At 40.6% G+C, this 25,951-nt stretch overlaps 3 protein-coding genes across 9 annotated transcripts in view; 2 read left to right on the top strand and 1 right to left on the bottom strand.

Annotated features, from left to right (window-relative positions):
- Nucleotides 1–25,951, top strand: part of LOC309691202 (olfactory receptor 2AT4-like) — a gene marked incomplete at its 3' end in the record, with an annotated part of 69,057 nt that overhangs the window by 20,658 nt on the left and 22,448 nt on the right. The window lies entirely within an intron of this gene.
- On the top strand, nt 2,894–5,739 carry LOC309690416 (olfactory receptor 6M1-like; the record flags this gene model as incomplete). Its single annotated transcript, XM_082507449.1, has 2 exons — nt 2,894–3,792; nt 5,580–5,739. The coding sequence occupies 2 exons, from the start codon at nt 2,894–2,896 to the stop codon at nt 5,737–5,739; spliced, it is 1,059 nt and encodes a 352-aa protein (XP_082363575.1).
- LOC309690999 (uncharacterized protein) lies at nt 17,284–24,691 on the bottom strand. Of its 7 annotated transcripts, XR_014271845.1 has the most exons (7): nt 24,383–24,691; nt 23,334–23,601; nt 20,868–22,964; nt 20,277–20,747; nt 18,729–19,751; nt 18,331–18,486; nt 17,284–17,621 (listed from the first exon to the last, which is right to left on the bottom strand). XR_014271845.1 is itself a non-coding variant. In XM_082508518.1 (5 exons), the coding sequence occupies exons 3-5, from the start codon at nt 19,743–19,745 to the stop codon at nt 18,000–18,002; spliced, it is 1,206 nt and encodes a 401-aa protein (XP_082364644.1). In that variant the 5' UTR covers nt 19,746–19,751; nt 23,334–23,601; nt 24,383–24,691; the 3' UTR covers nt 17,284–17,999. The 7 variants fall into 7 exon arrangements, 4 of the variants coding, with proteins under 4 accessions (XP_082364644.1, XP_082364641.1, XP_082364643.1 ...); XR_014271844.1 differs by having other exon boundaries at nt 18,729–20,747; XR_014271846.1 differs by lacking the exon at nt 17,284–17,621 and adding an exon at nt 18,012–18,032 and having other exon boundaries at nt 18,729–20,747.

Here is a 25,951-nt window from a genome sequence, read left to right as displayed (position 1 = left end):
AGACTGAACGCAACCCGCTGCCTGCGCTTGAGTCCAACCCGCTAGCCTTGACACAAAGCTGGAGTTATTCTGTGTCTTTACGCTGCACAGCTGCCTCTTCTTCTCTCATTCTCTCCCCCTCCCTCTCCTGTTGCTACTTCAATCATGAAACTAATCAGTGATCAGCTGATCGGCTTTTCTCTCTTGTTTGTTTATCGCTCACTTTGTGCCAGAAAGAGGAAACCAGCGGATGTTGCGCTAAACAACAGCAGCACATTTAAGCTTGATCAGCTGTTGTTAGAATTTATTTAATATTAATTTCTAGTATCAGCTGATGTTTGCTGGAGCCACAGCTGTAAAAGCTGCTGGTCATGATATTGGTTTGGTTATCTGATGAGAGGGAAACATGAAGATGAAACCAAAAGATGTCTTTACTGAATCATCAGAGCTGAACAGATGATGGAGAAACAGGTTTACCTTTTAGGTGACATGAATGAGTTGAAGGGAAGTTATGAACTGTTTCTGAGAGACAAATAACACCAGGATCATTTTTTTTACGTAGCTGACAGCTGGTAACTGTGCAGGGGTGGGTCTAGCAAAGTTTTGCCAGGGATGCCAGGTAGGGCATTAACAGGGAAAGGGGGGCACAAAGAAATACTTTTCTTTCTTATTCTCATTTAAAATGTCTAGCTTTTATTAAATAATTATCTGAATCTTACAACCAAAGTTTTTATCTGATGTAAAATGTATAGAAATTACACATATACCAACAAGACTGTACATCACTGTCACAACAGCATTTGTTTTCATTCAAAGGCTTAATGGCTTTTCTTATAATACCTGGTGGGCCGGTCTCTAGTCAAAATGCCCAGTCCGATTCTTTTGTCCCAGTCCAGCAGTGCACTGCAGACATGCAGTGAATTGATCTGAGAAGGTGCATTAAAAAATAAATGGCCGGGCCAGTGGTGCACGTCGCAAATTAGTTCGCATAGACACATTAGTTGTGCTGCTCCTTAATGACAGAAACTTAGCTAACAACCCAAACTACGAGATTCAACTTGTAATTGGCTAAAAATAACTTAGCCTACCGGTGAGAGGGACGTTGCTAGCTGGCAGTTTTTGTCAAGCGATGTTGAAATTTCCAACACTTCAAATGCTTCAGGAGCTGTCTGCTCAGCGCAGCATCAGCACCGTGGAAATACACGGATAAATTCGTAGACTTGAGACAGAATTCACAATGCGTTTTTGGGACTTTCAGGTGTATGGACCAATGTTAGCACCAATGAGTAGCTGGATATTTCTCCCATTAACTGCCTGGACACAGTGGACATCGAAATGCAGCTGATTGAACTGACAAGCTCGACTCTGTGGGGGTCAAAGTTTGCAGAACTACAGACGCAGCTGGAATCCACAGCTGTGCGTGTTCATGGAGCTTGCATTTCCACCTGCTGGACATCACGACCTGACAAATTTAACTGTCTTAAGAACATTGCAGAGGCCTTATTGACAGTATTTGGCTCTACACTGTGTGTGAGCAGATTTTCTCTCACATGAGTGTCCTTAGGTAGCAGTCTGAACGCCGGACACTCGGAGACCTGTGGGAGAACAGAGATCACATTAACATGTGTATCTCTGTATTAACAAACATGCCATATTGGCCCAGTTTATTTTTCTTATCATTGTTGTGAGGAGACCATAAATAGCATTTGCATTTTCCGTTGTACAGTTCATTTGCTGTTATGGAGTTCTTGTTATGAATAAAAAGTGTCATTTTTTGTTTCAAAAGAGCTGATAACTATTCGCTGATAGCTGCCAACATCTGCAAACAAATATAATTCGATAAAGTATAGAGCGTTATTAAATTTATTGCTAACGCAATTATATGGCACATTGACCTCTGAGGAAATATTAGTTTTTAATTTTTAATGGCACTCATCATCAAACAGATTGCATACCCCTGGTTTAGACTTTTCCATCATGCACCCATAAATAGTAAAACTTTCAACAACAATTTCAAAGTATGATGAAAGTGTAAGGATTGCCATAAAACTTCAATACAAATCAAAACCCACACACTGTTTGTGCACAAGAACACTAAAGAACATTTGAAAGTTCAACCAGAGGAAAAAAATGTTGAACCTTGAGGGACTCCCTTCATCCAGAACATGTTCAGGTTAGGAAATGGGCAGAAAACATTTCTGCAAACCCTTCACATTCTGGACATAAACTCTTCAAACTGCTGTCTTCAGGAAGGTGCTACAGAGCACTGTTTACAAAAACCGGATGCTACAGAGAGAGTTTCTTCCCCCAGGCTGTCACACTGATGAACATAATCAAATAACCCACAATTATATTGTTCTGGACATATGCACATTGTTGCACTTAGTTTGTATAAGAATTTCTGTCCTTGGGCTAATGATACAGGGCACACAAAACTGAACAGTTTTTACACAAAGGACATCACCAACATGTATACTACTATGAAGTCACCTAATCAATGATTTGAGAACAACATTTATTTTATGTTTAAAGCACATTTTTGCACCTTGAAATTACTGTGTGAGAGAGAATTGTTCTTATTGACTTTATTCATTTTTATTTTTTGCTCTTCATTGTTTACACATCTAATCTGGTATTACTTTTTTTTTTTTTAATGAGGAGAGATAGTGTTGCCATCCTGAATGTTCACATTGAACAGAAAAGAAGGATTAATTGTACATTCCCAAAGCATCAATTATAAAAGGCAGAACAATGGTGTTTCAGAACTCTCCCTCCCTTGAGGATAAGGCAAAATAATAAAAACCTGCCACATACTCGTATGACTGTGTGAAGTCTTTGTCTTGTTTTTGGTTTTCCATTCATACTTGTTATGTAATTAGTTTTATGAGCAAATGTTTTGTCTTTGAAAACAATAATGGATAAAGAGTTAAATGTTACCTTTCTAACTCTGGACTGGTACACGGAAATTAACAAGTACAGATATATTTTCTTTTTTATTATGTTTACACTATATATTCTAATAATCTGCACTAATTCTACTATTGTGTATTTAATCTGGATTCATAAAAACCTCCATGAGCCTATGTACATTTTCATTGCTGCTTTGCTACTTAACTCTGTTCTTTACAGCACAACTATTTACCCAAAACTTTTGATTGACGTTTTATCTGATAAACAAGTCACAACATATTCAGCCTGTCTCTTTCAGTTTTTTATGTTTTACACTCTAGGTGGTTCAGAATTTTTTCTCCTGGCTGCCATGGCCTATGACAGATATGTGGCTATATGTAAACCTCTACAATATCATATTATCATGAGAAAAACCACTGTGAGTATTTCCCTGATCATAGCTTGGCTTGTACCTGCTTGTCATATTGCTGTCCTAGCAATAGCGAGTGCTGAAGCTCAACTGTGTGACTCTAATATAAAAGGAATATTTTGTAATAATGCAGTTTACACTCTTCAGTGTCAAAGATCAAGATTAATTATCATCTTTGGTGTGATTGCATTACTAGATCTTGTAATACTTCCTATGCTCTTCATAGTTTTCACATACACAACAATTTTCATTGTTTCTTGTCAAAGTTGTAAAGAAATTAGGAAGAAAGCTGCAGAGACTTGTTTACCCCATCTCTTAGTTTTAATTAGTGCCTGTTTGTTTTTTGTGTATGATGTAAGCATAGCTCGGGTGGAAGCAGATTTTCCAAAAACTGCACGCATAATAATGACATTACAAATAGTGCTCTATCACCCTTTGTTTAATCCATTTGTATATGGGCTCAAAATGAAGGAAATTTCAAAACACCTGAAAAGGTTTTACACCATCATTGTATCTGTGGAAAGAAATATAAAATGGAAAATAAATCACTTTCATTAATTTATTTACCAAACTGTCACCATGTTTTGAAGAGATGACATTTGTATTATTTATTTTGCGGTTTAAATATTACTAGTAATATTAACATTCATAGTACTGATGATACATAATATAAACATGGAATAACTGTTCCTACAGGTACCTTAATTCCAAAAGAGGAATTAGTCTTTCCATTTTTATATAATAACCTCTGTTACTTTTGATTAATGTTCTCATAGCTCTCTTTTGCACCTGTCGATTTACATTTGTATTTTTCTGACTTTTTAGTTTTCCACTTGTTATGCTCAGTAAGAGAATGAGAATTACATTTTCAGACCTGAAGAGTTCTAATAACATGAAAGCTACGATCTTTAGATAGAGGAATTAATGAAAAAGTTGCCCTTTTCTTAATATACTGTAGACACCAACTGTGCTTTAGGTACAGCTAACTGAAAAAAATCCCCTGTATAATCCACATTGTTATTGTCGAATTTCTTTCATTTATTAATTCAAGAAATAAATATATAATGGGTGAATAATGATAAAGCACAGAAATGTAGAAATTTTAATTTAGCTTTACATTAGATGTATTCTGTTAATTCTGCTATCATTTATTTGTATTTAGTTAAAGTTCCATGTACCCGGGTTGTTTTGATTTTTTATTTTGACTATTTATCTCTTTCATTGGTTCATTTATTACTCTGTATGTGCCATGATATCTGAGTGGCATGTATATAAAAGTAGCATAAGAAGTAAGGAAATGTGTGTTTTGTCGGTTTTGCTTTTTGGCAATGAATCTTATACTGCTGGAAAGCCTGTTTATTTCTCCTTACATAATGTCACATTTGTAAGGAAAAACACATTTGTTGTAAAAGTAGCATAAGAAGTAAGGAAATGTGTGTTTTGTCGGTTTTGCTTTTTGGCAATGAATCTTATACTGCTGGAAAGCCTGTTTATTTCTCCTTACATAATGTCACATTTGTAAGGAAAAACACATTTGTTGTTAAACAGCAGAGTTGAGTGTGTGTGTGTGATGTGTTCAGAGATAGACTGGTGATCTGGCATACTGGGCATTAGCCCAGCAGACCGACCGGTATAATTATTGTTCTTTGTCGATACAATTATCCAGGTCGGCCTGAAGGGCTGGTGCTCACCATCACAGCAACCCATTCTTCATTTTCATTACTGACACTGGATTCCTCAATCAAATCTCAGTCAGCCCTGTCTTACTTTTGTGCTCATGCACCTTGTAGAAGAGTTTAGTGTCGAATAAGTGTTTGATAACGATGGACAAACAAAAGTGAAACAGTTGAGGTGAAAAAGTAGAGAGGAAAAAAATACTGTCATTGAAACTACAAATAGATGCAGCAAAATGTGTCAAATTTACTTACATGTTAGTTAGTGCTCTTCAAAACTGAAAATTTTGGTATCGATCCGACACCCATTAAATTAAGGGTAATACTTCCTATTCTAATACTTTTAATGTGAGCTTATGCAGAGCAGATCAGTGTGTCATGATTTATGACCTGAATCATCATGAATTTGCCAAATTCGGAACACATTTTAATGACCACCAAAATATACCTGTGGTGTGAATGAGACACGGCAAGTCCACGGCTCAAGGTTTTGAGCCATTTTATTTATCACAGCTGCAGCTCACCAGCTACCAGCCGGACATACATCACACCACAATCAAAAACACAACCCTATTTCCCCATGTTTAACTCGGTGGGTGTGATTGCAGATGCCGCGCAGGTGTGTCCACCCTCTCCGCATGGCACCGCAAGCCACGCCCCAAGACATACCCCATCTCCATCGGGCGATGGCGGTATGTGGTGGTGGTTTGGTTTGCGATTGAAGTGGGGAGGCACCTGCAGTGGCGGCGCAGCTGGTCCGAAGGTTGACCATGTTGAACGCAAACACGGGCCTGCAGGCACGTTCGTGAGCCCCTGCTCACAGGTGGCTCGGCCGGCATCCGAACAGGAACAGCTGGCACCTCGACCTCGGGCTCAAGTCAAGCAGGCTCCCCTGGCATGAGGACCGCCACCTCTCCCGGCTGGAGCAGCTCTTCACGCAGCGGCTCCTCCACCACCAGCAGGCATGGACCCTCTCGCACCTCATCCACATCTAGCAAGAGCAGCTCCTCCATCACTCCCGACTGAAGCAGTCCTTCACCCGGCTGCTTCCCCTCCTCTGGCAGGCGTGAACTTCCGCACGCCTCGACCACTGACCCTGGCTGCTGAGGTGGCCCACATGGCTCCACCACTGCTTCCCCACCGGATACACCGGTGGGCATTGCGGTGGCAGTGTTGACCAGGCCCAGAGCAGAGTTGCCAGATTCGCAATGCTCTCCAGGTGACGCTCAGTCTGGTACCGCAGCTCTTCCTGCTGGCGGCACACCTCCTCTGACTGCTCCCGCTGGACACCATCTGGACAAGCTCCGCCCTTTCCTGGCTCCGGCGTGGACCCGCCATGCCACCTCCTTGGTTTCGGCACCAGTGTGGTGTGAATGACACATGGCAAGTCCACAGAACAAGGTTGCGGGCCATCTTTATTAGTTTGGCTGCTTCAATTCAATTCAATTCGATTTTATTTATATAGTGCTAAATCACCACAACTGTCGCCTCAAAGTGCTTCATATTGTACAGTAGATTGTACAATAATAGATACAGAGAAAATCCCAACAATTATATAACCCCCTATGAGCAAGCACTTTGGTGACTGTGAAAAGGAAAAACTCCCTTTTAACAGTAAGAAACCTCGGGCAGAACCAGGCTCAGGGAGGGGCGGCCATCTACTGCGACCGGTTGGGGTGAGAGAAGTAAAACAGCATAAAGACCTGCTGTGGAAGAGAGACAGAGATTAATAACAGATATGATTCAATGCAGAGGTATATTAACACATAGTGAGTGAGAAAGGTGACTGGAAAGGAAAAACTCAATGCATCATGGGAATCCCCCAGCAGCCTACGTCTATTGCAGCATAACTAAGGGAGGATTCAGGGTCGCCTGGTCCAGCCCTAACTATATGCTTTACAAAAAAGGAAAGTTTTAAGCCTAATCTTAAAAGTAGGATAGTGTCTGTCTCTTGAATCCAAACTGGAAGCTGGTTCCACAGAAGACGGGCCTGAAAACTGAAGGCTCTCCCTCCCATTCTACTTTTAAATACTCTAGGAACAACAAGTAGGCCTGCAGTGCGAGAGCGAAGTGTTCTAAGAGGGTGATATGGTACTACAAGGTCATTAAGATAAGATGGGGCCTGATTATTTAAGACCTTGTAGGTGAGGAGCAGGATTTTGTATTCAATTCTGGATTTAAAAGGAAGCCAATGAAGGGAAGCCAATACAGGAGAAATATGCTCTCTCTTTCTATTCCCGTCAGTACTCTTGCTACAGCGTTAACTGAAAATTAACTGAAGGCTTTTTAAGGGAGTTTTTAGGACATCCTGATAATAATGAATTACAGTAGTCCAGCCTGGAAGTAATAAATGCATGAACTAGTTTTTCAGCATGACTCTGAGACAGGATATTTCTAATTTTAGAGATGTTGTGCAAATGGAAGAAAGCAGTCTTACATATTTTTTTAATATGTGTCGATTATTAGAGATAGGTTGATCATATTTAAGACTGAAGCATTAATTAATGGCAGGACTTCTTTGAGCAGTTTTGTAGAAATGGGGTCTAAAAGACACATTGATGGTTTGGAGGAAATAATTATTGAAGTTAAATCAGAAAGATCAATTGGAGAAAAAGAGTCTAAATGAATATCAATGGTACTGAAAGTAGCTCTAGATAATTGTCATGGCACTGGGTCATGTGACCCAGTATGTGGGTTTTTAATGTATCATTTTGTATTCATTGGTGTTCTAGTTTCAGTTTGGCTCATCTAGTTAATTTCCAGGTTGCTGTTTAGTCCTTCTTTTTTTAAATTCCTTTTGTCTTCTCCCCCTGTACTCAATCTCCCTGGTTCATGCGCCTATCTGTTATGTGTCATGTCTGTATGGCTCTTGTTGTCAAGTTTCTTTCATGTCTATGTCTCTGCGTTTCCTGTTTTATTTTGAAAGAGTCTGGTGTTCTTTGTTCACTGCATTTAGTTTTACTCTCCCCTGTGTTGTCATCAGTGTTGGGTAAGTTACTTTAAATTAGTAACTTCAAAGTAACTAGATACTAGGGAAAGTAACTTTGGTTTTACTCAGAATTCTCTTGTTAATGTATTGCTTCCCTAACTGGATACCCAGCAAGATTGCCAGTCTTCTAGCTTACTTATATGTTAGCACTATCCTGCCACAAGTGCACTGTGCTACCTACCAACAGAAAGGAAAAAATAATGTGCATATTTCCAAAAGAGAAATCCCAAGCCTGGACGGTCGTCGACTGACGCCATGATTCTAACTTACGTCACAGCGTCACGTGCGCTTTTTACATCCAACACGAAAACTGCAGCCATGGTGCTTTCTGCCTTCCTAGTAGGAAGATGAGCTGCATACAGGGCAGGACTGGGACAAAAAAAAAATCAGCCCAGGCATTTTGACTAGAGATGATAGGAAAAACCATAAAGCCTTTGAATGAAAGCAAACACTGTTGTGACAGTGATGTACACTGTCTTGTTGGTATATATGTATCATTCTATCAATCGTTTGTTGTAAGATTCAGATAATTATTTGTTAAAAGCTAGACATTTTAAATGAGAATAAGAAAGAAAAGTATTACTTTGTTCCCCCTCTTTCCCTGTTAATGCCCTACCTGGCCTCCCTGGCAAAACTTTGCTAGACCCGCCCCTGCACAGTTACCAGCTGTCAGCTACGTAAAAAAAAAGGATCCTGGTGTTATTTGTCTCTCAGAAACAGTTAATAACTTCCCTTCAACTCATTCATGTCACCTAAAAGGTAAACCTGTTTCTTTATCACCTGTTCAACTCTGATGATTCAGTAAGGACATCTTCTGGTTTCATCTTCATGTTTCCCTCTCACCAGATAACCAAACCGATATCATGACCAGCAGCTTTTACAGCTGTGGCTCCAGCAAACATCAGCTGATACTAGAAATTAATATTAAATAAATTCTAACAACAGCTGATCAAGCTTAAACGTGCTGCTGTTGTTTAGCGCAACATCCGCTGGTTTCCTCTTTCTGGCGCAAAGTGGGCAATAAACAAGCACGAGAGAAAAGCCGATCAGCTGATCACTGATTAGTTTCATGACTGAAGTAGAAACAGTAGAGGGAGGGGAGAGAATGAGAGAAGAAGAGACAGCTGTGCAGCGTAAAGACGCAGAATAACTCCAGCTTTGTGTCTTTTTTTTCTTTGTAGCTGAAGTATGGGACAAACGGCGATCCTTTTCACCTCAATACAAACTGCGTAATATTTCCTCTGAATACGAGACCATTCCGGTTTTTACAGGACAATTGGCAACTCTAATAACTAACCTTATGAACAAAATAAAGTTCAATATCAGTAACATCATAGCACCCCCCCCCAAGCAGTATATAAAGTCTGTCATGCTAGCTAGTATGCAGTACGAGTTATTGAAACTGACTGTAAAAAGTCAGCACAATGAAAATAAAGTACGCCTAAACTTATATCTGACACAGACAGACTGCAGGTCATGTGTCTCTACTTCCCCTCATCACCTCATGAGTGTATTTAATCCTCAATCTTGCTGAGTTCTATGTCACGTCGTCTGTGTTATCTCCCCTACCCTTTGTTATGGTTTCCCAGTCAAGTCATAGTAAGTCATAGTTTGTATGTTGTTTAGTCATAGTATAAAATCACAGTAAGAGTAATAGTTTCCCAGTCTATGTTCAGGTTTTCCCTCAGTTGCTTTGTTGTTTTTTTCCCGTGAGTTTTCAGCTGTAAGTAAAGACTCGCCTTGGTTAAGTCCAGTTTAGTCTCCTCGCCTCTGTCTGCTCTTGGGTCCTCTACTCACTCCACACGGTCTGCCCCAGCAGTCTGTAACAGATAATATTACATCTGTGGGATGATTATTGGTAATTTTTTCTCTAATGATTAAATTTTTTTTTGTAAAGAAATTCATGAAGTCATTACTAGTTAACGTTAAAGGGATGGTTGGTGTAATGTTTGCATACCTCAAACATTAATGATGACACCTTCAGTATTTCTCAGTTCCATTCTTTAATTCTCAGGCTTGCAGCGGCAACACAGTCTGCAGTGCTAACTTGTTCATCTAACATTTTTCGTTCTCTCTTTTCTATATTCTCCTTCCGCGTTACAATCGACCTTTCAAAATAAAATCTCTATAAACATCACAATCACCTCCTTTCTTCTTTTTTTTTTTTAAACAAACTTAGGCACTCAGCAAGGTGAATTATTAATCTGAACCTATGACAAACAAACCTGATAAAATCACTGAACATTATCATTACTTAAGTTTCTCCACACCTAAACATCAATTTGAACAGTACTGCATTTGCGCAGATCTCTGACTAAACACTATAAACATTCAACACTAGAATACAGGTTACAGTGTTAGATTCAGGAACATCAAACATGTTCACACAGCGTACCCTTTAACTGGTCACTCAGATATTCAAGTCTTAGATCTGATGTAATCAGACAGACGCATAGGTACGCGTCTGTTGGATTTGACTGGGTATCTGGGCTTGTCTGTTAAGGCGGGGTCGGCATGCCGTCCAGGTGGGGCATTTTCAAGTCCATGTCTGATTTTCTTGAAGAATGATGCATTCCTGACAATCGAGTGTTCATCCCTTGTAGCTGTAATTTCAGAACCTTAACCTTGGTCACTGTGTAGGGTTTTGTATTGTATGGTGTGGATAATTTGTTGTGCTTGGGTTGGCGATGCAGCACTGTGTCACCCAGACTTAGTGAGTGTGGTCTGGCACGACGGATTGCATCTGCGATCACCTTCATCTTGATCTTTGCACTATCAACCCTTGCTCTCACTTCAGCATCTGAACACTTCCGTGGAGTGATGTTAAAGAAAGGGAGCTTGGTGTATAGCTGGCGTTGGAACAGTATTTCAGCTGGTGAGCTCGCCGTTGTGCTATGAGGTGTAGATCTGTACTCACGAAGAAAGATGTTCAGTTGCTGTTTCCATGGTGTGCCCTGTCTCTCGGCAACTCTCAGTGCTTTGCCTAGGGTTCTCATAAATCTCTCAGCTATAGCATTCGCCTGAGGCCAACAAGGTGTGATTTTGCGATGATGAAATCTTAGGTAGTCTGCAAACTGTAAGAAAGCCTCACTGTTGAAAGGAGGACCATTGTCAGTTTTACTGTCCTTGGGATTCCAAAATGGAGAACATTTTGTCAATGACTGGGATAACAGAAGATGCTGATGTTGAGCGTACACTTTCAACGACTGGATAGCAAGAATACTCGTCTGTGATAACGAGCAGGTATTCCCCCGTAGGGAGCGGTCCATAAAAATCTGCACGGACACTGTGCCAGGATGTTGCGGGTAATGGTGACATCTGCAGAGGGTCGGTGTGTGTAACAGGTGTGCTAGCTTGGCATGGCAGACAGTTTTGAACTGCAGATTCTGCTTTCCGATCGATCTCTGGGAACCATACTTTGGTAGTAGCGCTTTGGTCTTGACGATACCCTGGTGCCCTTCGTGTGCCAGTTGTAATGCTCTTTCTTGTAGGACCGTTGGAATAACTATCCTCGTACCTCTGAGTATAAAGTCAGATGAGTCAGCTACTGTTAGTTCACTTTGAACATGTTTGAATGATTTCAAAATGTCAGCATGCTGGGATTTATCTGTTAGATGCCACGTGTTGTTCCTGATGGGACCGATGACTTCCTGCAGAACCTGGTCTTTGTCTCTGTTTTTATCTTGTGAAGGGTCATGGCTTTTTGGGTGGAGTGATAAGAGAAGAAATTAACATACTCTTCTTCAACCTTACATGCACGAGCACTTTCATTCTGTGTTGGCACTGGATGACGTGACATAAAGTCAGCTGGATTATCAGCACCTTTTCTGTATTCCACTCTGAAATTGTATGGCTGAAGTCTCAGTCCCCATCTTTCGATTCTGGCAGGTGGTTTTGATCTTGGGTTATTCCAGATGATTTTGAGTGCCTTGTGATCAGTCACCAGTGTGAATGGATGTCCATAGACATACAAATGGAAATGTTCGCAACTCCACACAATGGCGAGTGCTTCTTTCTCATTTGCGATTATCTCCTTTCCACATCACTCAGTGCTCTGCTTGCATATGTAATAATGTGCTTAATCCCCTTTTCATCTTTTTGACAGAGAATGGCGCCCAGTCCTACTGGACTAGCATCAACAATCAAGTTCAGTCTGTCTGCTGGGATAGAAGTAGGACATCGTCGTGTCGCTATTGAGACTGACCTTGAGTGCCTGCAACGCAGTTTCTTGGTCCTGACCCCATGTCCAAGGGGTGTCCTTGTGTGCGAGCCAGCGCAGTGGCTCAGAGATTGATGAGAAGTCCCTGATGAACCTCGAGCAGTAATTGGCCATGCCAAGGAGACTTTTGATGTCAGCAGGTGTTTTTGGGTTGGGAGCGTGTTGAACTGCTGCAACCTTTTTAGGATCTGCTGAAATGCCACCTGCGGAGGAGATGAAACCAAAAAACTCAAGTTTTGTTTTATTAAATTCACACTTCTCTCAATTCAGAGTAAGACCCGACTCTGATAGTCACTTAAAGAGAGCTGTAAGATTGTTGTCATCGTCAGCCTGGTCCCTGCCGAAGACTATAATGTCATCACTGAGATTTTTGACTCCATTTAGTCCTTGCAGTGTCTGATGAATAGCATTTTGGAACACTTCAGTTGCAGAAGAAACTCCGAAGCTCAGTCTTTTATACCTCCGAAGTCCCAGATGAGTAGTGAACGTTGTAATGTAGCGGCTGTCAGGGTGTAGTTCAAGTTGGTTGTATCCTGCCCTGAGATCAAGTTTTGAGAACACGGTAGATCCAGACGTAGATGAGTGGTATGGGCAAATCTTGATGTCTGTAGAAGTTAACGTAGGACGTGGTGTCAGTTTGTTGTAGGTGGCTTCAGTTAAGCAGTTAGCAGTGGCCCCAGAATCGATTAGCACCGGTATCTGGGTGCCCATTACTCTGACTTCAGTGTGTTTAGGATGTTTAGGATGTTGAGCTGTGTTCACCACATATACATAACGTTGCAAAATGATTGAATTTGCCACAAGAATTACAGATTTTGTCTTTCACTGGGCAGTCTTGCTCATTAGGATATCTGCCTCCACAGTTTCGACAGCAGTTATTTGGCTGCCATGAGGGTGTCCATTTGTTTCTAGCCATGGTATCACGTCCTGTTTTGTGCTGTACTTTATTAACTGCAGCTGTCTTGTCAGCTTCCATCCCTGTAGCTTGCAATTCAGACAACTCACATGCACGGTCATGATTTAATCGATCATCCAACGTTAAATCAGGTTCTCTGAGTGCTTTTCTACGAAGCTGTGATGATGTACAGCTTTGGATAATTTGTGTTTTAATCTCTGCAGTCATGTTTGCAAACTCACAGTTTTTGGCTAAAATCCTAAACCTGGTGTGATAGTTGTACAACGTTTCACCTGACTCCTGCACCACTTTCCTGAACAGATAAATCTGATACTGCACGTATTTCTTAGGCGCAAAGAATGCTGACAGTTTCTGTTTTGTATCTGCGTACTTGTCGCCATCTGTTGCTAACGTGTTGTAAACGTCATGCACTTTTTCACCAGCCACATGCAGCAATAATGTTCTTAATCTTGCATCTCCAGTAATATTCATTGCTGTGGTGTAGTTTTCCAACCACTGAAGCCATTTCATCCAGCGAGGTCTGACAGAACCGAGGTCGGACTCCGTGTCGAAGGGTGGAAGTGGAGAAGCGTGTGCAGCCATGTTCTTGTCTCCTAAGCTCCCGGCAGGGCAACTTCCTTCGTCTTACTCTGGTTGTAGCCTTTATTCTCATCGCCAATGTAATGTTTGCATGCCTCAAACATTAATGATGACACGTTCAGTATTTCTCAGTTCCATTCTTTAATTCTCAGGCTTGCAGCGGCAACACAGTTTGCAGCGCTAACTTTTCATGTAACGTTTTTCGTTCTCTCTCTTTTCTATATTCTCCTTCCGCCATACATTCGACCTTTCAAAATAAAATCTCTATAAATATCACAGTTGGCTCTACAGTACTCAGACTTTTTGTCAGCCTGGCTACAGTGCTGAAGAGAAACCTAGGGTTGTTCTTATTTTCTTCAATCAGTGATGAATAGTAAGATGTTCTGGCTTTGCAGAGGGCTTTCTTATAAAGCAACAAACTATTTCTCCAGGCTAAAGGGTGATCTACTAAATTTGTGACACGCCATTTCCTCTCCAGCTTATGAGTTATCTGCTTTAGGCTACATGTTTGAGAATTATACCACGGAGTCAGATACTTCTGATTTGAGGCCTTAGTTTTTACAGGAGCTACAGTATCCAGAGTCGTACATAGTGAGGCGGTAACATTATTAACAAGATAATTGACCTCTATTGGAGTAGCGTTCAGATAGCTACTCTGCTCTTGTCACGATCCTGGGTCTTATGACCCAGTGTTTTGAGTTTTAGTTCATTTTGATGTTTATAGTATGTTTAAGCTCATTAGGTCTCCTATGTTCATTTGCTTATTAGTTCCCCCTTGTGTTTCCAACCCATGTTAAGTCTCCCCTGCTCTTCATGTGTTTCATGTCTGTGTCTTACGTTGTCAAGTTCTGGTTGTCATGTCTGCGTCTCATTATGTTTCCTATTTTATTTTAAAGAGATCTTGTGTTTTTATATTATGGTTTATGTTTTGAGTCTTTTGTTGTACTGTTTCTTGTTTCCCTAGGTCTGTTATGGTTATCATAGGTTTAGTTCTTTGGCTTTGTCGTATGGCTTCCCTGTGTTCCATGTTATGTCCACTGTGACGTTTTTGTACCATGTTTCAGGTTCCTATGTTCTGTCTTCCCAGTTGCTGTTAAGTTTGCATGTTTAGTATTCAGTCAGTGTGTTTCCTGTTTTACTTTGAAGGTCCATGTCTCATGTGAGTGTTTCTAGTTTTGCTTCCCTTGTCTCGTCCAGCCTGATTACTCCCAGCTGTGCTCTCCTTCTGTGTCTCATTCCCTCGTTATCCCTCTGTGTATTTAAGCCCTGTGTTTCTCTTTGTCAGTGTCGTAGTCTCCCTCATGCTGTGTGTGATTCTCCCCGTGTTTCCTGGTATACTTTATGATTAGCTTTCCCAGTTTAGTTTTGTATTGCCTGTGTTCTATTTTTCCAGCAATTAAAGCTGTGCTTTTGAGTTCCAGTTCTGTCCCCGTGAGTTTGCGTTTGGGTCCTCTCCTGCCTGCCACACAGCCGAAACATGACAGCTCTGCTTCGTTTAAACTAACATACTCATCCTGCTGCAACCAGATTTCTGTAAGGCAAAGTAAATCGATTTGTTGATCAATTATTAAGTCATGTACTAACAGAGACTTGGAGGAGAGAGACCTAATATTTAATAATCCACATTTCACTGTTTTACTCTTTGAGTAAGATATGGATACTAAATTGTACTTTCTTTGTGATTTTTTTTTTTTTTTTTTTTTTATGTTTAAGTTGTTTATTTTTTCCTCCAGAAGGTTTGCCAATTATCTATGAAGCCCACATCATTTTTTGGACGCCAGTCAGACAGCCAGCAATTTAAGGAGAACATGCGGCTAAACCTGTCACTCCTGGTCTGATTGCGGAGGGGACCAGAGAAAACTACAGAGTCCGACATTGTTTTGGTAAAGTTACACACAGATTCAATATTGATTTTAGTGACCTCCGATTGGCCTAACCGGGTGTCATTACTACCGACGTGAATTATGATTTTACTGAATTTACGTTTACCCTTAGCCAGCAGTTTTAAATTTCCTTCAATGTCGCCTGCTCTGGCCCCTGGAAGACAATTTACTATGGTTGCCGGTGTCTCTAGCTTCATGTCTGAGAACAGAATCAGCAATTACCTGAATTTGACCCCCGGCGGGAGTGTCGCCAAGTGGGGAAAAATGGTTAGACACATGAACTGGTTGGTGGTGTACCTGGGGCTTCTGTTTAAGACTATGCTTCCTCCTCAACATCACCCAGCCGCCCTCTTTCCCCAGTTGCTTGGGGTCCGCCGGGGAACAGTTACTGGGGCCTACGCTATCTTTTGCTGCACCAGCTACAGGGGCCTGGCTAGCTACGGGTGAATGAAGGGTGCGAAGCAGAGTCTCCAATTCAGTAATCCTGGCCTCCAGAGTTGCAAATATGCTACATTTGTTACAAGTATCATTACTGCTAAAGGAGGCCGAGGAGTAACTAATCATCTGACACAATGAGCAGGAAAGTGCAGGAGGGACAGGTAAAGAGGCCATGCTGCTAGCGAGTTTGCTACAAACTTGTTTGCTACAAGCTAAGATAAGCTAGCGAAACGGTAAAGACAAAGTGAGTGATTACTTTGGCTATGAATTAGGTAGTGAGTACACAGAAAGTGTGCTTCAGATCAAGTAGGTGAAGATTATACTATGAAAAAAGAATGCATCTAAAAGTTTTTAATTAAACTGCTAAGCAGATAAGCTACTGAAAAACACCACTGTGTTTGAGCAGGAACAGGAAGTGAGAAGAGAGCGAACACTAAGTGACAGCACCACCAAAACACATCACACCAATACCAACTCTCTATTCCCACCTACACTGAAAAAAGTTGAACCAACTTAATTGAATTATTTCAATTGGTAACACCAAATTTAATTAAGTTCTTTGAAATGAAGTTAATACATTAGATTAACACAACTGATTTAAGTTACATATACTTAATAAATTGTTGTCAAATAAACATTTTGCATTAATCCAACTTAAAATGAAGACATTTCAACTTAAAGTTTTCAGTTTTTCCAACCCAATAATTTGCATAACCCAATAGTAAAATATTGCTCTTTGCTAACCTAATAATGTGGTTTAGTGTAAATTACTTTTTGTAGTGACTCTAAAATGAAATTTTAGTTTGTTTAATAAAGCTTAAATCCAAATTTTAAGTTGGCTGAAAATATTTTTCAAAAATTCTAAATCCAATGTTTTTTTTTTTTTAAATGCTTTATTGTATAAATGTAATAAAGTATTACCTTTATGGCAACCAACACAGCTTTTGGTCAAACACATTACACATTTGTCCTTTTTAAAACACATATGCACAAAATGCAAGTAACGCTTAGTAGGACCACAAAGTTGTCATCAAAGTGTAAAGTGCAACACAGTATTACACAAATATCAAACGAAGGCAAACGAAACGAAGGCAAATATGTCTGAAAAAAAATTAAAAAATAAATAAAAATACCATACAAAGTATGTATAAAAGCACATTAAATTGGGGTTTGAGGTCTCTTGGAGCATAAAAAAGGCCCAACATCCAAAATAGACTACATATTTTACATGCTATATGTCCAAACACAGTTGTTCCTTCGCATTATGGCACAAGGCCATTTGTTGGTCATTGTTCTGTGCCATTACTGGGAGCTTTGTAGTTTGATATACAGATTTTGGACTTTGGGGGACATCTTGTGCTGATCAAGCTGCATGAAGATTTTTTGGAGCACTTCAAAAGTGAAGCGAAAGGGTTTTGGATAAGCTAGGTTGAGTGCATAGATCAAACCTAGAAGCAGGGCACAAGCTGAGGCAACCGAAGTTAGTTCATGCAACACTTCCACACCCTCAATGACAATGCCAATGTCTTCAGGTGGCTCCTGCAGTCCCTCCCCCTCCTTCCGAATCACATACACTGCCATGGTGACCTCCTCCAGGTCCCTCTGAACATCATCTGCTCCACAGTCCTACAGAGGGGTACAAGACACAAACACAAATCATCATTAGCCTCACTTCTTACTGTGATTAAGTGTTTGGGTGATGTACCAATATGTGTTATGTGCTGGGCTATTTCTTGGCTGGGTGTCATCACACACCAGAAACAGCAGAGAGAGGTGTATCAATCTGACTCTAATCAAATTGTAAGCAAGAAAGATAAGATTTCCCAACATGTCAAACTATTCCTTTGAACTTGAATAATCAAGTAAGCCCATCTTACTTAAAACAAAGTCAATCCAATATGTAATGTGTTGTTGCTGGGAATTACATAATGTCCAATATGGTCATGATAATAAATACATGTCAGCAATCCAACTGTGGTTCACGTGTTATGTTTGTTCTAACAGTTAACTTTTTTTCCGATGATTAATGTCCACAGTCTAGAACAACAAATGTTGATTAATTTTAAACTCTAAATTTCATAAGACAGACATCCTTACTCTTATTGCTTAACTTACATGTACTTTATTTAAAAACAGTAATTCACAAGCCCAGAGATTCATTACAGAAAGAAAAGGGGATGAGTTCAGTGGTGTATTTTTTGAGTCACTAAAAACATTCATGCATATGAAAGCCATGATTAGCATTGGCCTGCCCATATTGTCTTTATGAAGGATTCAGATATATTTTGACAGCCCTCTTAGTTACGAAGTATCTTGTTTGATGGTACAGATTTACCTGGTCCAATGTGTCCATGATGTTCGCAATCTTTTGGCGTGTTGCTCCTCCTTTGGCACGTATGACTTTGATCAGCTGACTTGAGTGCATGTCTAACTGGGCCATGAACTTCCACTCAAGAGGAACAGCCATGAGCCTCTGGAACTCTGTATTTATCTAAAAACAAAACACAAATGACAGTAGATATTGTATTATGGAACAAAATGCTGAAACTGATTGTATGCCAAAATGTCTATATCCCAAAAAGTATAACATATATGGGAATTCAAAATGTAAATTCTTTCATTAAGTTCAGTGTTATAAAATCTCAACCACATCAAGATATGACCGATTCATGAAAGTTAACTGCAATAAATCCTGAAGCATACAGACTTCGATCACTTCAGTTCCATTCTTACCTCTTTCTGTGTGAAGAGTGCAGGCCATCTGTCCTTCAGTTCCTGAATGCTTGGTTCTTGCTTTACCACCTCATGTCGTCTGTAGGCAAACGTGTTAGCCATTTTGTCTGCGATGACCCTTTCATTGTCCCTTATCCCGATCTCTGTCAGAAGTTCTAGTCTCACTTTTTCCATGCTGTCCAGAGTCTCACCAGTAGGAAAGGATGGATAAAAGTTAGCTTCAGAACGTTTTGGCTTCTTCACTTTTTTAGCAGGGAAAGCATCTGTAGTAGCTTTAGATTTCAGTGAGTTTACACACAGCTCTGGACACCCCTGTAATTTGAGCCTGGTCCTGTAGTTTGCCATTTTGTACTTCAGTCGTTGTTTCCAACCGTAGCAGCCATTGAATGATCCAGGTTCTTTCAAACATGGGTGCTTTTTGATAAGGGCCTCTGCAGCTGCGCAGAAATGTGCATCCTCTGGATAGGCCTTGTAACGGTAAATTTCTTCTGCAACTCTTTTCAGGATATCAGACAGCATTCGGGCGCTTAAAGTCAACATTTTTTGGCTTACACGGTACTCAGTATTCCCCCTCTCTAGCTGTAGCTCTGTGTCATATGAAAATTGGGGAATTGCAAAGTCTTCTGGCCACTGTTGTGTTCGAGATGACATAGATTCAGGGGATGAGAGGATAATTGTGTCATTTGATGCCACCGAAATACCGTCATCAGACTCAAATGAAAGAGACAGAGATGAAGTGGACTGATCGGCACTGATCAAAGGTGGATTTGTTTGCTGGTGGATCACTTTGATTGTCCCCAAATTCCGAAGTTCGGTGGTAGAATTCAGATTGAAGAAGTCATTGCCAAAGTCTTGGTCCATGTATTGCAGTCTGAAGTTACCTTTTAACCCAAAGGTAGTCTTTATCGTGCTGAGAAGGTCTTCAAGTGACTCTGGGATGCCATTTAGAAGAGTCAGCTTTTCAATGTTGTTCTCTCCTAAAATCACCTTCAGTCTTGCAGGTGTTGAACCAGCCATGGTGGTCTGAGAACAAAGCACAAGCACAGTTAGTGAGGATCAACATGTAAACCACTGACATTTCCAATTAGGAGAATTTAATGTCAAACTAGAGGAAAAGAGAGAAGGCAAAGAGAGGAGGAAAGGGGAGGAGAAAATGAAGAGGAGAGGTGGAGATCAGCTGAGGCAGCGAGGAGAGAAGGCAAACCGAAGAGGAGAGGGGAGGAGAAGAGAGATGGCGAGAATATGGGAGACATTGAAGAGAAGAGAGAAGGAGAGGAGGTGAGGAGAATATAGGAGACAACAAGGAGAGGAAAGAAGAAAAAGAGAAGAGAAGCAGAAGGGGGGAGAGCATAGGATTAGCATTCACTGACTGGAATCCAGCAACCTGCATTAAAAAAATGACATAACTGATGAATTGCCAATGACATCATCACACCACTTTGGCTTGCAGTATAAAATAAATATGTTCTGAGAACACATTAGTATTGTATGGGTCTGGGTTTTGTTTTCCCACTTAAGAAAATACTTTATCATATTTTGAGGCCTCACCCTTTAAACATGGACATATCTTTTCAAGGTGACAAGACGCATCCCTCTAATTTTGTAGTCTGCCAGTGGGTAGGTATCATGCAGTTCTTGTGGCTCAACAAGTTCCACTTCTTTGCTTGGTGATGTTTTGAGATCATAAGCTCTGTAGTGTTCCATATACCATCCGCTAAGCTTTTTCAGAATGAAGATTAGTTTGTCCTGCAGTATCACCATTTGGATGATTTCACCAAACTCTGGCAGTCCTCCCAGTGAGCCGTGGATCAAGATCTTCCCACACTTGTAGATTAGTCCATTATATGCTACACTTTTAGCCAAGCACACATTGTCCATATCTGGAGACTTCTGTCTCAGTGCATTTGAGATGTCCTTGTTAAGAACATCAATGTGAACAGTGGAAACATCTGTTACTTCCAGTGGGGGTTTGGCAAAGCTAATTGCATGCAAATGATATGCAATCTGATACTGATGTCTCTGTGAAAGGGAAAGAAGTACATTTTTGAAGCATCTGATGTTCCTTGCAACTCTTTTAAAAAAAACTATGCTTTGCTTCGAAGCGCATAGTCCATAGTGCAACCAGTGGCCCAAACTTACGGATCAAGTATGGATAATGTTCCAAGTAGTGGTGCTTTGGTTTAAGATTAACATCTGGGAAAACCTCTTGAAACTTGATTCTGTGCTCGGAGATCTTAAAACCAAGATATGCAATGGAGTCCTCAGTATGAACAGGACTGACAACAAGATCAACAATGTCCTTCAAGTCTGTTAAGATGTGCCAAGCAGGCTCCTCACAGGGTACACTCTGCCCAACGAACAAAGGCAAAAATCTGGTAAGACTCCAGTTCTCGTGTGCATTCCCTCCTACACTTTTTTTGGATGCAAAACTGAGAGCCACAGGATGAGGTCGATTTGTTTTGTCAGCCCACTTAAAGTTGAAAGATGATATTGCTTCATTCAATGTACATAATGTGAAATACTTTTTTTTGATTAACAAATTGAGGCAAAGCGCAAGTTCAAAAGGAACAATTCCCTCAAAAAGATCATGTACAACATCAGGTGGAAACCCAGTGGTAACATCAAAATGTGAGAGGTGCTTTGACAAAATACACTTTGATTTCACACCATAATAACTGGGCCATTTGTTTTCCTCAATAATTCGTAAATGATCTGCATGAATGTCTTTTGTTCTTAAAGTAAAGACTTCACTTCTGACTTCAATAGTCTGGAACTCTGATGTTTCTGCAGTGCAAAATCTACATACGTATGTCCCTGAGAAATTTTCAAAGAATCCAGCAATACTGTGTGCACCAAGGTTGTCGGCAACAACACACTGAACAGTGCCTTTTACTGTTCTGCCCAACTTTGACAGAAATATCCCATTCTGTTCCAAAATTACAAGATCATTAATTACAGGTTTTAACACTTTCTCATACCCATAGCACTTCAGATCATTACTTTTGATTAAAGCAGCCAAATAGATTGAGGTTAAAGCAGAATTACAGCCTGGTGGCAAATTACCCAAAACCCAGTACAATCCACAAATTTTATGCTTCCTCCGTGATGTACCAAGGGGATTACATATTTCGAATTCATCAATGTATAATATCAATGAAATGCTTTCCTGCTTGGACAACAGTCCATTTTCATGGAAGAAGTCACCATCGAAGATAGTTTTGTAGTGCACAGAAGTTTTTTGAGGCTGATTATCTACAGTATTCAAATTAACAGCCTGATCCAAGATTGTCTGGCAGTCAAGAATATGCTGCAAAGACTTTAAAATTGAAATATATTGGAATGACTTGTTATTTTTTCGGTCAAGTATATATTCCACTGGTTCCACTACTTTAAAGTGGCTCTTATAGTATGCTTTTCGTCTCCAAGGACTGGAAAGTGGACCTTTATCTCCAATTGCTTTTTTTACAGGGTTTGTCTCACAGAGTACACTGGCTAGCTTTTCAACAACTGACTGGTCAAATTGGCATCCGTTGTCTTGTAATACTTGGCTAATAGTCTTTTGGGTAATCGCCACAGAAACAGAACCAATCAAATAGTTTAACTCCTGCAAAAGCTCATCTACAGCTGCATTAGACACAAGAAAGATGTGTTCCAACTTAAGGAGCACTGAAGCAATTTTAAGCTCAATATCCTTCTCTAAGTTTTCAGAATACCCATTGTCAAAAGCAGAATTTAAATTTACATCACTCTCTATAATTTCCACATCTGAAATATCACTGGCAACACTGGCACAAGATTCATCAACAGAACTTATTCCAGGCTTAAATGTGTTCACTGTACCAGAGTGTTTTCTGTATTTATGACTTTTGAAGTTCTCATAGACATTGGTTTTATATTCACAGTTTTGGAACACACATGTTACAGTCTCCTTATTTTTAAGATGCTGATAGATATGTTGAAAATATTCTCTTTCTGTGGAGAGTTTATTATGGCCACAAATATGGCAAGTGAATGTGGACGCAGCTTTGGAGACTGCTTGTTGGGCAGGGTGATTTCTTGATAGATGGCTCAGTAGGGCGTTCCAAGTCTTGAACCTACATGCACAATTTAAATAAGTGCATGGATATGAGTGGCCTCGTCCGTAATGCCTGTGAATCAGATTGTAGTGTTTGAGCAATTCAGATCTTTTTGTTAATGTTGTCCCACAGTCCTTGCATCTCCACATGAAGCATAGCACTGGAGAAACAAAGAGACATGCTTTACTGGGTGTATATAAATAATTTGAGAAAACACAGAGGGAGAGTTGGGCAATATTACAATATATCAATATGGTGATATGAGACTAGATCTCATCTCAGCTTTTTGCCACATTGCCCAACACAAAGCGAATCATTTAAACACAAAATGTATTCATCAAATGTAGCCAGCCCTCTCTAATTAGATTTTAAAGGGATAAGTTCAAATCAAAAGTTTAAAAACAAAACCCAAATGCCCATAGGTACATTTATTTTTTTTTTGCAATTGTTTTATATATAAAGCCGATTCCTGTTCAGTGTAAAACTGAATTAAGTTTAAATGAGACATTACTATTTTGAACTTGCATACCTTTGTTGTTGATGAAGTGAAAGTATGCAAGTTCACAGGTAAAACGAGCTGCCTGGCACGCCTCCACACAGGAATGCCCCTCTTGAAGTAGTCACAGAGCTGAGAAGAAGTTAGGTCAGAAGGTGGTGATGGGGCATCACATTGGACACCAAGCCAAAGGTTGTGGCACTGTCCAGGGTTCCAACCAGAGGTGATGTAATCTGTCTGCCATCAGCAGACACCCCTCTGGAGAGGTTGACAGGAAGGAAAGGAAGCGCTACCCAAAGTCCTAAAGATTAAAGATATGTTCGAGTTAGTCTGTCGATCTTTCATCATGTTTACAGTGTTCATTTGCATCTATGTACTTATATATGTATTCAGACACAGACCAGAAGTGTGCTAGGTCTACAAGAAATCTGATGGCTGTATTTTCTGTGTTCAATAGCGTAATACTTTCTTCTATGATTTCTAATTTTGATTTTCTGCCGCACACCATCTCCCTCTCACACGGCTGATCCGTGCGTGTACGAGCGCTGCACGCACCCTTTCTCCTCGCCTTCTTAAAGGTCATGTACATTGAAAGCAATGCAAGCGGCAGTAAATGCATGCTTCCTGGAGCCACCACAGCTAAACTTTACCTCCTACATCACCCGTGGCCGTGACCGCATGAACTATTCGCGCCGACAGGCATACTGCGAACAACCACTCGTGTATAAATGCGCGCGCCCGAAGTAACGTAGTCTGAAGAGAACCGCGGCCCAGCTTGCCGCTATAATGTGCTAATGCTAATGAATAACTAACAGTAAGCCAACACCGACACACTGCATGAATACACAACTTTAAGCTAGCATTACGATATTAAAACAAGAGAGTACCGCCGGCAAACTACTAACTTAACCTACATGTCCAAGCACAAACTACCAACAGGTCTGACATTTCGCTAATGTTAGCAGGGCTGAATGATAGCGGTTTGGTCAGGTCAGTTTACTAAACACTTAACAAACTTAACAATACAGTTGGAATATTTTTATATCTAATATATTAAAATATGTGTTCTACATTTGACTTACCTTCAAGGACTATGGAAAAAGTAATATCTTCGTTACCTTATTGACCAAATTGTTCACGAGGTCCTGCCTGCAGCCAAGTGCCTCTCAAATTGTTGTTCTCAACCGCAGGTAGAAAATTCTGGAGAAGGCGGAGACGTCATGACATCAGACGCACTGCGTCACGAGAAACCTAATTGATGCAGGTTGACTCTAATGAGAATAGCAGGTTACATGTGTACTGAGGGAACAACACGTAAAAACAAGTTGATATACTCCACAAATGTAGACTGGCTCCACTAAAGCAGAAATCTTAATGAAACTCACTCTGAACTTTACGTAACTTCAACTACTGCTGAAAAACACTTTTTAGAGTGTACAAATCCTAATTACCCATGTTTAACTCAGAGGGCGTTATTGCGGATGCCGTGCAGGTGCGTCCACCTTTCCTGCATGGACGCCCCACCACAATACCACAATACCTTTCAACTTTTCTTATATATTGATATTCTGTTTTTTTTAGAATCCTGAAATGTAAATGTGCCTGTCATTTTCTGTTGTTTAAATGTGCTACAGTGAGGCAAAAAAGTATTTAGTCAGCCACCGATTGTGCAAGTTCTCCCACCTAAAATGATGACAGAGGTCAGTAATTTGCACCAGAGGTACACTTCAACTGTGAGAGACAGAATGTGAAAAAAAATCCATGAATTCACATGGTAGGATTTGTAAAGAATTTATTCGTAAATCAGGGTGGAAAATAAGTATTTGGTTAATAACAAAAATACAACTCAATACTTTGTAACATAACCTTTGTTGGCAATAACAGAGGTCAAATGTTTACTATAGGTCTTTACCAGGTTTGCACACACAGTAGCTGGTATTTTGGCCCATTCCTCCATGCAGATCTTCTCGAGAGCAGTGATGTTTTGGGGCTGTCGCCGAGCAACACGGACTTTCAACTCCCGCCACAGATTTTCTATGGGGTTGAGGTCTGGAAACTGGCTAGGCCACTCCAGGACTTTCAAATGCTTCTTACGGAGCCACTCCTTTGTTGCCCGGGCGGTGTGTTTTGGATCATTGTCATGTTGGAAGACCCAGCCTCGTTTCATCTTCAAAGTTCTCACTGATGGAAGGAGGTTTTGGCTCAAAATCTCACGCTACATGGCCCCATTCATTCTGTCCTTAACACGGATCAGTCGTCCTGTCCCCTTGGCAGAAAAACAGCCCCATAGCATGATGTTTCCACCCCCATGCTTCACAGTAGGTATGGTGTTCTTGGGATGCAACTCAGTATTCTTCTTCCTCCAAACACGACGAGTTGAGTTTATACCAAAAAGTTCTACTTTGGTTTCATCTGACCACATGACATTCTCCCAATCCTCTGCTGTATCATCCATGTGCTCTCTGGCAAACTTCAGACGGGCCTGGACATGCACTGGCTTCAGCAGCAGAACACGTCTGGCACTGCGGGATTTGATTCCCTGCCGTTGTAGTGTGTTACTGATGGTGACCTTTGTTACTTTGGTCCCAGCTCTCTGCAGGTCATTCACCAGGTCCCCCCCGTGTGGTTCTGGGATCTTTGCTCACCGTTCT

The sequence above is a fragment of the Aulonocara stuartgranti genome (assembly GCF_965226115.1).
Source record: "Aulonocara stuartgranti genome assembly, chromosome: 16".
NCBI classification, from domain to species: Eukaryota; Metazoa; Chordata; class Actinopteri; order Cichliformes; family Cichlidae; genus Aulonocara; species Aulonocara stuartgranti.
This window is presented reverse-complemented; position numbering and strand designations above follow the sequence as displayed.